The 12,645-nt window shown below is 38.1% G+C and overlaps 1 protein-coding gene across 10 annotated transcripts in view; it reads left to right on the forward strand.

Annotated features, from left to right (window-relative positions):
- Positions 1–12,645, forward strand: part of Enox2 (ecto-NOX disulfide-thiol exchanger 2) — a 271,673-nt gene that overhangs the window by 11,689 nt on the left and 247,339 nt on the right. Inside the window, exon 1 of one of the 10 annotated variants that reach the window (XM_048450355.3) lies at positions 4,010–4,151. The exons of 7 other annotated variants lie outside the window; for them this stretch is intronic. In XM_048450355.3, coding sequence (XP_048306312.1) covers positions 4,130–4,151 — 22 coding nt within the window. In that variant the 5' untranslated portion in view covers positions 4,010–4,129. Of the gene's footprint in view, positions 1–4,009; positions 4,152–12,645 lie in introns of those variants that run through there. 2 more of the 10 variants (XM_085684952.2, XM_085684953.2) reach the window with 2 other exon arrangements.

The following is a 12,645-nucleotide window of genomic DNA, read 5'->3' on the forward strand; positions in this document are numbered from 1 at the left end:
CAAGGAAGTCTCCCTTTACTAGATGGGCTCAGCATGGGATTTATTCATTAGGTAATCAGTTGTATGATTGACTTGGGAAGTATGCCTTAATCATTATGATGTTGGTATAGTAAAGAATTCTGGTTGCTTGAGTTAAAAATCTTATAGCAGTTGAGTGACTAAATAGTCATTCATTATAAGCTGTCCAATTTTCTTGCTTAGAAAAATGTATATAATACTTGAGTAACACTGTGTTGTGGGTACTGACTTGTGTAAGATACCTTGTTAGGTCTAGCATACAATAGGTGATCACCATATTTTAGGTTACTCTCCTCTCTTCATATTTTTGTGGAAACAAGACTGTTCACTTATAACTTTGACCTGAAGATAAGAAAGTGTTTCTAAATTATTTTTTAGAGTATACATATTTAAAAAAAGACTGTTGGGGTGTTTTTTCTTGAATCTGAACAAGACAAGCGACTAACTCTCATGTAAAACATACTTCAAAATAAGCTTAGAGATGTAAACTCATAAGAGAGTTGTGATCAGTGAGTGTCTCTGCTTCTTAACACTCGGGCCAAATTGTGATGTCATTTAATTTTTTCCTGCTAGACTAAATTTCATAGTTGGCAGCAACTATTAGGTTTGGGATGTTGGCAATCTCAACACAGGCATTTCCAAGCCAACAAAGTAAGGCTAAGAGAACAGAAGTGACTTGAACAAGGTCAGACGGTTAAAAAAAAATAAAATGGCAGAGTCCGACTATTCTGATTATCTTGTTTGTGTGTTTTTGCTTCTAAGCCAGCCTGTAAAGTGTGCTCCTTACAGGACTTGAGCTCTTTGTTCTCTCAGGGTTTTGGTGCCTTGTGATGCCTCCAGAAAACATGAAACTTTGTTTTGGTTCAAATTAGTTCATTACTTTTTACTTTGATTACACTCTTAACATTTTCATTTTAAGGTTTAGCAAATTAGTGTTATTCCTCCCTGTTAAGGTCCATGGTTTGGTTCAAACTCTAGGTTTTTTGAAATCTTCCATTGAGACTTTTGTTTTTGACAAATATACCTAGAATCCCAAATGAATAATGACCCTAGTTCATTTGAAAAGAACGGGCAGGCATGGGTGTGACAGCTGAGGGGAAGCAGCTTAGGATGCCATTTATGCTTAGATTTTAAAACGTGAAGTCAGGAGGTAAGCCTTGCAGTAGTTTTTGATATTTCTTCTCATCAGGATGTTTTTATGGTTTCATTTCCATTCTTGCTCACTTGAGTTGAAGGTGCTGCCCCCACCCCACCTCGTTCCCTTTGGGATATTCTATCAGTCGTCCTATAGATAGGGTCTTTACATTTTGACTGAAGGAACAATGCCGACAAACCATTTTCCCAGTCCTTTCCCTTTTACTTTGTGTGACACTTCTGAGGAACTTGAGGGATTCGAATTTCAAACTTGGGTTTGTGAGAGTTTTATTAACAGTGTCTAAAGGTGTATCACCCTGATTCTAAAATAGACATTCTTTCTTTCTTTCCCCTTTGTGGAACCCGAAGTTTGGCTGATACCTTTCTTTGCAGCCGTGCCAGAGGTGAGGCTGTGGTGGACGGTTATAGGTGGGAGGCCTCTGGAGGTCTGTACTCCACATGCTTGGCTTTCTGCATGCTAGGGGAAGTAAGCTTTGGTGTTGGGACCTCCAGTGCCTTTGCATCTTGTTTTTCCACATAAGCAGATGGAAGGCGAGGTTACAGCTTCGGTTATAGAAACTGTCATTCCCAGTGCTTTAAAAGGGAAGCAGAAGAGATTTGCTCCGACCCAGTGTGTGATTAGAAAGCTCACTTTTTCTCTCTTTCTTTCTCCCTCTGCTGTTTCTTCTAGCTTTTCTTCCCCTGCCCTTCAAATGGCTCATGTGGCCTTAGCTACTAGTTAGGTAACCCTTTGTGATTCATATTCCTACTTCCCCCATTGATTTAAAATAGATTTCAGGCAAATATTTTACTGGCATTTTCAGCATTGGCAATGGTATTCGAAAGAGCAATGAGGAAGTTTTCTTTCTTATTGTAAGAGTTGATCTAAACACTTGTTTGAAGACACAGATGGCACTGGAGGGGCCAAGATGAGCTGACATCTGATATTTCTGCTTTTTTTTCTTTGGCTGTTTCACATTTGTCCCATGTGGACAGACACACACTTGGGTAACTGCCATACAGATGGAAATCAGGACATGTGGGATTTGGCTAAACTGGAGGTCCCCAAACATTGCCTGGATCATTTAGTACCCCAGGTGTGGCCACCCCAGGACTTCATGTGCTAAAATTGTTTCCCAGTATAAGCCAGCTGGTCACTGTATATATAGTAGTAAGGCAGCTTGGAGCCTTAGAAAGCATGACTTTGGATTTTTACCTTGTAGATTTAGACTTAGTCAAGTCTTTTCTCATATGCTGGGCATAGAGGATGAACCAGATAGGTAGAAAGACTGAGCAAAAGGAGATGTTTATTTTTCAGTAGCATTCTAGATGGGACATGAACTCAGATCCTATGAAGAAAAATGGACAGACTTTCTAGAATTAGGGGGCTCCAGTTTCTTTGATGAACTTCTGATGTACTGTGGATTACACTTTAAAATGTTTTTGTTTTTTTTTTTAAATCCCCTTTCTGGGGACTTCTGAGAATAAACAATGATTCTAACTTGAAGAATAAATGATGATTTAAAAAATCATATTTGTCCTTTCTTTTTATTTTCCTTATGTGAGAGAGGTGCTTCACTTAAGTCATTTAGGTAGAAACTGGCTCATAGTGCGGTGATGATAACCTCATACAATTGCCTGTCCCTTTATAGTTTGCAGAAGAGCCATGTTCATTGTCTCATTAGCTTCATATGATACTCTTGTGAAGCAGTCATGATGTGTACCATCATCTCCAGTTTAGACATTCGGAAGCTCAGGTGCAGAGAAGTTATGTTCCTCATCTGGTGTCACCAAGCTGTAGAACTGGAACCCAGGTTCCCGGAAACCTACCCCGAGGTGTTCCTTCACACTGCTCACGTTTTCCCCGAAAGAATGTACTTCCTTACTGTTTCTACTCATATATAATTTTAAAAATCAGTCTAAAGAAGTGTACTTCAGTTTAGCAGATGAAGAAATCAAACCACTTTCAGATCATGTTTTCTTAAGGTCCCTTATCAATTGAGTCCTGCACATAGCTCTTGGTTTTTCAGCTTTATTTTAAATGAATTAGTTTTAGATAGCCATTTTTTCAGGGTTAAATAGATGCACCAAAGTTGTTTGATCAATTGATTATAGGTGTGGAAGCTGCACCTGGAGAATGGGAGTAGAGATGGAAAGTTGGCTTAAAATAATTAGCTTCTTGACTTTTTGTTAAGAGATGTCATGTTCAATAGAATTTAATTTCTGTATACTTCCCTTGCTCTCAGCCTTTTAAATATAATTCTTTAGGGAAAATGAGCAAATACTCATTCAGAATGTTGATTTGTCAGGAACAAGGGTAGCCAGAGGAAAGAGAAAGTAGAGAGGCGACTTTCTATACCCTGCAAGTGTGGATAAGTGTTATTTTGTTTGGAGCTGCGAGCTAAGATTTCTTTCAAGGCATGCAAATCGTAAAGTTCTGATTTGTCAACTGCATGCTGTTTCTTTAGGCACTGATGTATGAAATCCCGAACGAATTCTCCAATGAACATACTGCTAATTGCTTCTCCACCTGCTCTCCAACCTCCCCCACCCCACCCCCTCCACTCCCAATTCAGCCTATAAGTGTCCGTCATTGGAGATGGATGGTGACACATGCAGTAATAGCAATTCATAAAAGGCAGTTCCAGCCCTTGTCTTCAAGGCTCCTGGATTTTCCACTGCCTGCTTTTGTGTAAGTGAAGTGGATGAAAGTGCTACTGGCATCAGAATCCACCTCCCCGTGCTCCGTTGCTGGAGCTCAGTCGCTCGGCTGGAGCTGAGCTTAACAGAAGCATCGGATCTGAGCCGAATTGTGTCTGTGGTTTTTTTTTCCTCCCTCCATGGGGGGGTGGGTTAGGGATAGTGTGTAGTGGGGGCTTAGGGTGTTTTGGCTTTTCTTTTTGAGGAGAGAAGAGGGTCAGGAGAGAATAACTCACGGTAGGATACAGCGTGAAACAGTTCCCCGAAGAGTGTCACAATGTTCCTGGTACAATATACAGGTATAGTATGTTTTATTTTCTCTGAAATTTCCCTTTGGTTTCAAAGTGAATTTCTTTCTCTTATTTCTCTTCCTGTTCTACTAGACCGAAAGATAAATGGGATTCTAACAAGCTAAACAAAATAGCTGCATAAAAACTCCTTAGCTATGCGTGTGGTAGATTGCTGTGTGAAATCTGGGTTTCCTGTTAAATTGGTAGTCGCGATCTCTTAATTGTTCACGCTTCTCTGCTGTATTCTTGTATTGAATTTCCCAAGTCTTACGTCTGCAACTGGTAGTATGTGATAATGCCTACAGTGTTTGCACACAAGACAGTGTTTTGGAAGCAAAAAGCAATTTTGAAACTCTCAGTATGTTGTTGTTTTGCTCTTGAGTTTTTAAGCTCCTGTATTTTTTTAATTGGTTGTATGGATTTCCATGTAGTTAAGAGTAAGGAAACTTCTAATGGGAAGCATTCCGGAGCACATCTTTTCCGTCAATTTATTTTCCTTTCAGCATTGAACTCAGGCTGATTAATATCACGTATTATTGTTGTTTATTCTCATGGTGCTGAAAAAAAAGTGCTGGAAACAGCAAAGTGTAAAATGCCATCCCAAAGCCACCGCATTATAACATATCATCGGCTCTAAAATGTTCCTTAAGTGTTTGCTTAAGCTTTCAGAAAAATATTGGTGCATAATAATGCACACTCTCGGGCTCTGATCAGCCACTTACGCGTGCTGTTTCAAAGGCTTGTTATACAGCTGTTAGGCAAGAAGGACCCTTGCAAATAAGAAACCTTGAGAAAGTTTCACTTTCCTACTGAAGAGAACAGGAGCTTAGTCCCTCTAGCCGCATGGTTTTTGAGAACTTTGGATATCATTTATTGCCAAGGACTTGCATCTACATTTTTGCTTCATTCTTAAAAGAACATCTCCTGTGCTGAACAGCTAAAAGATCATATTCTGTTTTGATGCGTGGTTTGACAGTTGATTTTGCTCCTCATTAATGGGGCAGCATGCAGATGATGTGGAGAAGGGAGTGAGTAACAGTGTTTCAAGGCTGCATTGAAGAGCATACAGTGAACCTTAGTCCCTGGACCAACAGCTGCTGAATTGAATTGTCTGCAGTTAAAGCAACAGCAGGTTTGTGTAGTCTCCCTGCCGCCCATTTCTCTGAATTTATGGCTTTGGTTTCCTTCCTGGCTATCAGCTGGTTTGTTTCTGGAAGTGTTGGAAAGTTGTGCTTGCTAGGTCTTTTCTCCATCTACCAGTGTGGGCACGACTCCTGAAGAACTGTATCTGGACATTTTAATGTGACAAGTTACTGAGGTTGTTTTCCTCTGGTTAAATTCAGAGATGTCTCATTTTGTCATTATAAATTAGATAGCTATATTCTCATGGAAAACATTGCTTTGTTCAATACATAGATGTTTCTTGTGTGCTGATAATGCTGGTGTAGATGTCTGGCAGTGAAAAATATTGGACTTTGTTATGCTCCTGGAATTGCTGTATCTGGGAACACTTCTTTGTGCTAATACAATTTGTACATTAAAAGAAATGGTGGCATCCCCTTGCTGTCTCTCAATTCAAGGTGAGCACATGAAAAATGCCAAATTCAACCAGGTGGCCTTAATGGCTACATTTGATTCGTGTGTTAGTAATGGATATGTTTAATTCTTTAGTGGTTTTATTCTATTAAAGTTATATTATAGTTGTTGGTTGTTAGGGTCACAGTGGATATGTAAAACATTTCTACAGTGATTTAACTCATACTCTCAGTTTAAGCTCATAACAATTCTATGTAGCAACAGTAGTGATGTGATCTGTGTTTTATAGGTAAGAAAACCGAGATGGAGACTCAGAGGATAAGTAACTGGCCTGAGGTCTTACACCTACTGAGTGGCAGAGCCTGAACTCATAGATTAAATCATCTGATTAAAAAAAAAGAATCTGTGTTTATTTTTTTCTCCCTTATAGCACATTATCTCTTTAATAATGTGTCCCGGGTAAATTGGACTATGCTATAAGTTGAGAAGAGTACATTTAGTTATTTCCAGAAACAGTCTATTCTTTTGTAACACAATAGTCTTCTGGCGAATTGATATACCAATATGAATAAAAGTAAATATTGAAGTCTTGAGGAAACAAATCTTGACTGATTTAAAGGTTAATGTAAAATGTTTTTCCATCCAATAAGATAATTTGTTGTAATATTTTGCTCAGTGGACTAATAAATGTTTTTCATAAGTATGTATGTATTTTAAAATATCCTGGCTATGAATGTGAACTGTTATGTTTTCAAAATTCGAAAAGATATTTTTGCACAGATAACAGAAAAAATATGTAGCTCATTCTTTCTTCCTCCTCCTCCTCCCTCCCTGTGCCCCTCACTTCTCTCTCAGCCTTTTAAAGTTCTCAAATAGATTTTTCAATTTGTTTGTTTTAATGAAAAGTCGGACTTTGTGTACCACCAAAGAAGGGAATGCTGTTTAAAGTTTCGTTCTAAATTCAGCAAAAGGATACAGATATTGAGTAATTCACACTAGCTCTAGCTCTCGTCTCTGATCAAACTTTTCTTTCAAACCCTTTGAGGAGACATTGCTCATGGGCTCATTCTTCCATCAGTTTATTGGAGCTCTCATGCCCTGGGGAAATGACTGCACTCATGCCGTTCACAGTTTCCCAACATCTGGCAGTGGTCAAGAGTGTTATTGCGGAAATGAGTAAAGCCAGGCATGGTGGCGGCACACACCTGCAATCCCTCTACTTCAGATGCGGAGTCAAAGGCAGAGGCAGGTGGAGAGACACAAAGGCTGAGGCAGGAGGAGCACCACAAGTTCAAGGTTAGCCTGAAGTACAGAGTGAGCCCCTTCCTCAAAGGCTAAACAAACAAGAGAAAGAAAATGAATCAGAGATAGGACAAATATTGTTATAATGTGTTCATTCAACTTTTAGAAAAATAACATAGGAGGATGGTAATTACTATAGTGCCTCAGTCACCATGTGGTTAGAATTTATCTTTATCCAAGATTATGTCTTTAATATATATTAAAGTAAAGTAAAGCATTACTTCCTCTAGTTAAGGGAAAGGAGGACTATGTGAAGCCCATTCATCTTTGTTTAAGCTTAAGTGAGATTTAGTAATTAAAAAAGGAGTCATAGGTCAAGTTTACAGAAAGGAGAGGTGGGGAATTGTATACAAGTGATTGGAAGCTCCATATTAAAAAACGTCTTGATTTTTCAGTGGACAATTTCTCATGCGGTTGGAAGCTTTGAACAAAACCCCCTTCTCCACCCCCAATTCACACTAATTCCTTTTTGTGGGAACAAGCACACAGAATTTAAATGAAAAGGAACTTATTGGAGGCTTTTAAAAGAAATTGGTATTTTTTTAAAACTGGAGAAGGAAAAAGAGTCTTTGATCTGTATAACGTTCCCCTCCCTGCACTGGGTCCAAGCAAAACTACAAAGTCAGTTTCTGGGCTTCTGCTCTTCAGGGTTGTAAAGTTGGGTACACCTGTTAACTGTGTTCAGTGAAGAAGAGGGCAGGCCCAGCTTACTTGAGAAGATCACTGGGAATATTTACAAATGGAAGTCCTTATTAAAAATGATTTAATATCTTCATTAAGAATAATACTCAAGGGGTGGCAACATGACTCAGCAGGTGAAGGCACTTGCCACCAAGCCTGATGAATTGAGTTCGATCCCTGGGACCCATATGAGGGAAGGAGAGAATCTATTCCTGCAGGCTGTCCTCTGATCTCCATACTCCATGTGGCAATGTGGCATCCCCCCCCCCCCAGAAAAATAAAAATATTTCAAAAGGAATAATAATTAAGGCATGCTGTTTATGCAGGATGGTATACTTCAGGTGCTCTTTGGACTTCTGAACAGAATTATGATATCCTAGAGTTATACTACTCATGCCTTTAAGGGTTACTGTGCATAGTATAACTAAGTGTGTGTTCTCCACTCATATATACATAGATGAGCTAACATTTATTGAATGCTATTCTGTAGCAGGTTGTTATTTTAAATAAATAACTTGTATGTGTGGGTTCATCAACATCCGTAATACTTCCCTTAGGTAGATAGTAATATTTCCATTTAAACATTTAAAAACTGAGGCACGTTCCTTTTTCTTGGGTTGTTTGGGGATTTCCATGGGAGCCCTTTGGTTAACAGCTCAATTGGATGGAACCCAGCACAGACTTTTAAGTAACCTGCTTATCAGGTCTTAAACTAGGCTTCAGAATTGTGGGTTGTTTTTTTTTTTAAATTGCTGTTTGAGACACAGTCTTACTATGTACCTCTCAGGCTGACCTCAGATGTTCTATGTAACACAGACTAGCCTAGATTTTATAATTTTCCTCTAACCCCTCTCAAGTACAGTGTTTATCAGGTAGGCACCACCATATATACCAGTACTAGCCCCAAGATTTGATCACTGAAAGTTTGCCTCAGAGCCCTTGTTCTTAACCACATGCAATATGTAGGGAGTCTCCATATACTTCACTGAAGAAGCTGCGTGTGCACGAGTTAAAAGCTGCTATTCAGTTGTCCATGCCTTCAGAAGGCCTAGGCAGTGCAGAGGCATCTGCTCACTAGACCATTGACACTTAGTTTTTAGTTTCTTTCTGATCCCCATCATGGATCCTCTATTGACAGGGTCACGAAGGACCACTGAATTCCCAGCAGTTTTGAAATGCTCCCACTCTTCGTGATTTCTTAAGATTTTCAGCTTTGTTTTAAAAAATTCTTTCCTATTCTGTTGCTTTTCTCTTGATATTTAACTTTTTGCAGTAAGAAACATTGCAAGTAGTTTCTATTTTTGCTTCCATGCAGCCAAATGACCAATCATAGCACATCATCTCTGCTTCTACCTGCCCAGTACCTGTTATGCCCAGCTAGTACCGTGTTTCCCTAAATACAGATCTAATACTTAACTGTGCCTCCTTTTTTTTTTTTGCTAAAGATTTTTTTTTTTTTAACCAGAGACGTTTAGGATAATCTGTAGTTATATCCCAGCCACCCAGAATGCTTTTCTACCCCGATGTTACACCATACAACTATGCATATCCTATTTCCTTATGAATTAGACTACTTCTGGGTCACCTGGTACCCTCCGTATTTTAAAGCTCTTAAGCTTCTTCCATGCTATTCTCTACATTTAAATTACCACCTTTCACATCTCCAGCGACTTAGAATCACTTGATACTTAAGATTCAGCTCAAATCACACCTGCTACTGTATTATAGTACTTATCCTTGCTCTGTCTTCCTCTGGTAGACTGAGTTCTTGAAGTCATTAACTGTATTTTTACCTATCTCTCAGCCCACAGTCTAGCGTCTCACGCAAAAGCATTGACCTATAATATTAGGCCACCTAGCGGTACCAAGGTTTTTTCTCCTCTCCTACTATCTTAAGTTTCAGAATCATTTCAGAGAATTCCAGAAAGTGGGTAGGTAGATACTTCTGCTTTGCACAGATATTCTGGGATATTCTGTTCAACAGATTTGTTCCTATTGCTTGATTATTTTTTCTACGTTTAATATTTTCACAGATCCACTGTACCTTGAATGTTCCATTGTCTTTGGTGAACATTTTGTAATTTTACATAAAGGAAAAGTCTGTATTATGAATATAGAGTAATATATATATATATACTCAAAAATAAATCAATATGTGTAATATGTATGTACTTACAGGAAATGATACACACACATGTAAAATGATAATTGGAATTTTCCCCATGGTATTATGTCAGATAAAAACTTTAAATATTTAAATTACATTTATTTTTAAATCACTATATAAGAGCCCTCCAAAAATGTTACCTACTAATGGGGTATTATCCAAGTAGTGTTAACACATCCATACATTGTGTAATGTCCAAATTATATTAAATATTCCTATTTCCACAAACATTTATCTTATCTTTCCTTTTAGGCAGAGGTGAGAGTGGGTTGCTATATAACCCAGATTGACCTGTAACTTGCTGTGTAGTCCAGAGTGACTTGTAACTCATTATTTTCCTGTGTCAACCTCCCAGATGATGGAATTACAGGTTTAGCCACCATGCCTTGGCTCATTTGTCATTTCTGTGTGCTAAAAACTTCTTCCATTTTTTTTTCTTCCAGACGTTTCAGATATACAGCACAGTTGTTACCTTTGGCCTCTTTATTATGCAACAACACACACGTGAAGTGACTTTATCCCTGCTTATCACTTAGCACTCACCAGCCAACCTCTACCCTCCCTGTCCTTTGCTCTGCTCTTCCTAGAACCGTTTGGTAACAAACATTCTATCTGAAACTTCAGTAAGATCAACTGTTTTAGATCCCACATGTGAGTGAGATTATGCAGGACTTGTATTTCTTCATCTGGATTTTTATGCTTAACAAAAGGAACAATCTTCAATTTAGTTCATATTATTGGAGACGACAGCATTTTATTCTTGTTTGTGGCTGCGTAGTATTCTATTGCATGTATGTACCACATTTTCTTTATCCATCAGTTGACAGAATCAGTTGGAATATTTTGATGTATAATCATAACATTTCCCAAAATGCAGAAATGCATATTCCTAGATCCAGACCTACAGAATTATTCTTTTAGTAATAACCATTTAATAAAACTCCTCAAATGGCTCCTCTGCACAATTGATTTTTGATAACCACTCTCCAAAGTAAAGCATAAAATGTTAGTGCAGATCTGTCTTCTCTATGAATATGAATACTAATTACATTGTTTAAAACTATAATTGAAATGGTTTGATCATTGAAGCCTTAGTCTTCTGGTAACTAACCCAATACTATCTGAGAAAACTGTCTATGATGATAAAGTATTCTGACCCATCCCTTCCTTACACAGTAGCCACTAAGTGACATGTGACTAGTCAGCTTGGAAAGATGGCTGTTTCAAATGACCACGTTGTTTTATTGGATTTTAATTCAATTTAAGTTTAAATAGTCACATCTCTTGAGTGAAACTGGAGAATCTTTGGTGATGGCCCCATTTATAATTATATCAATGGTCAATCAGAGATATTTGTTCCTTTGACATACAGGGAATTGCATTTCTCTTGATGAATAATTTAAATTTTAAACATGGCCTAAAATGCATTTTTCAGATGTGATTTAGCAAATTATAATCTCAATTAAATTTAAATGAGCGCTACACTCTGCATTTCTAATCAGTACTGTTTTTCTCATCATACTGGGTGCTGTTGATTTCTAAGCTAAAGTGTAGTTAATCAGAAGAAAGAGCTCCTGCCTCTGCTGCTTAGGTCATGGATTCTTGTATGCATTTTAGCTTTCACAGACCTTTCCCCTTTCCTCTACTAGATTATTTCACCTTTCATATGCTCATGACTCACTACTTTCCTGGTTCCATTACTTCCCTGACAAACTTGCCTTGAACATGAATGCCCTTTCCAGATCATTTCACTACTTAAAATCTCATTAAAAGTTTGGAAGACTTTGAATGAGAAACACTGCGGTTTGTACGCAGACATGATATCTCTCTGTTTTTATTATTATGTGAATTCATGCATATTAGTCGTTCTTGGTGGCTTTAAAAAGAGCCCAGCTTCTAAATCCATAGTTTTACAAAAACACACAGGTAATATACTTGAATATTGCTGCCTACTAAACTATATGTAATAATTATGCCTGCTTGACCTGCCCTCTGTTGCCTGGATCCTAGTTCTTTATATTCTTTTTAATTGCAAAAAAATTTTTGCACATCCTGAAATTCCCATTCTGTCCCTTGGCATTCATCACTTTCTTTGTGGGCTTTCAGTTTTCAATGAACAGATGATCTCTTATCCTTTTTTGGTACCACTTAAATTCATTCACAGAATTCGTTGTTGTGTCTGTCCTTACTGGGTTAGCCTAGGGAGGTTCAAACTAGTTCATCTTAAGACTTTAAAGCATCACCCAAGGCTCCCTGCAACACGTGTAAGTAAGTTCCTTTGTTTTGAGGACTCAAAAGACTGAAGCTCAGCTACAGTTTTGAGAAATTATAAAATCAAAATACATTTAAATCTAAAGGAAATTTTTAATCCCTTTTCTCTCCCTTCCCCCACACTACAACCCTAATTTTCAGTGACTTAAATAAAGATACTGTGTTAAGGAATCAAGACCTTGGTTCTTTTACTTTAAAAAAGTTCTTTCTGATCAAGCTCTTCCATGATTGAAACGAGTAGACAAGCAATGTTTCTCAAAGGTATACTATAGGCCTTTGCTAGGATTCTTTCATAAATCATTTTCATTTATTCCTCAGCATTCCCAACTAATAATAATTGTTCTTCTCATTCAAGGTTGTTAGAACACTAACTTGTTAACACCTCTGACTTTAAATTCTAAAATCTGCATTTCTTTAGATGACTCATTTGTGTTTAAATGTGAATGGTTGTGCTCCCTCCTGTGTGTAAGCATTCCTTGGGAAGAGAAGGAGAAAGGGGAGGGGGGGAGAGAGGAGGAGGAGGGGATGGGGAAAAGGGGGAGGAGA

The sequence above is a fragment of the Myodes glareolus genome, chromosome X, assembly GCF_982192425.1.
Source record: "Myodes glareolus chromosome X, mMyoGla1.1, whole genome shotgun sequence".
In the NCBI taxonomy this organism is placed as follows: domain Eukaryota; kingdom Metazoa; phylum Chordata; class Mammalia; order Rodentia; family Cricetidae; genus Myodes; species Myodes glareolus.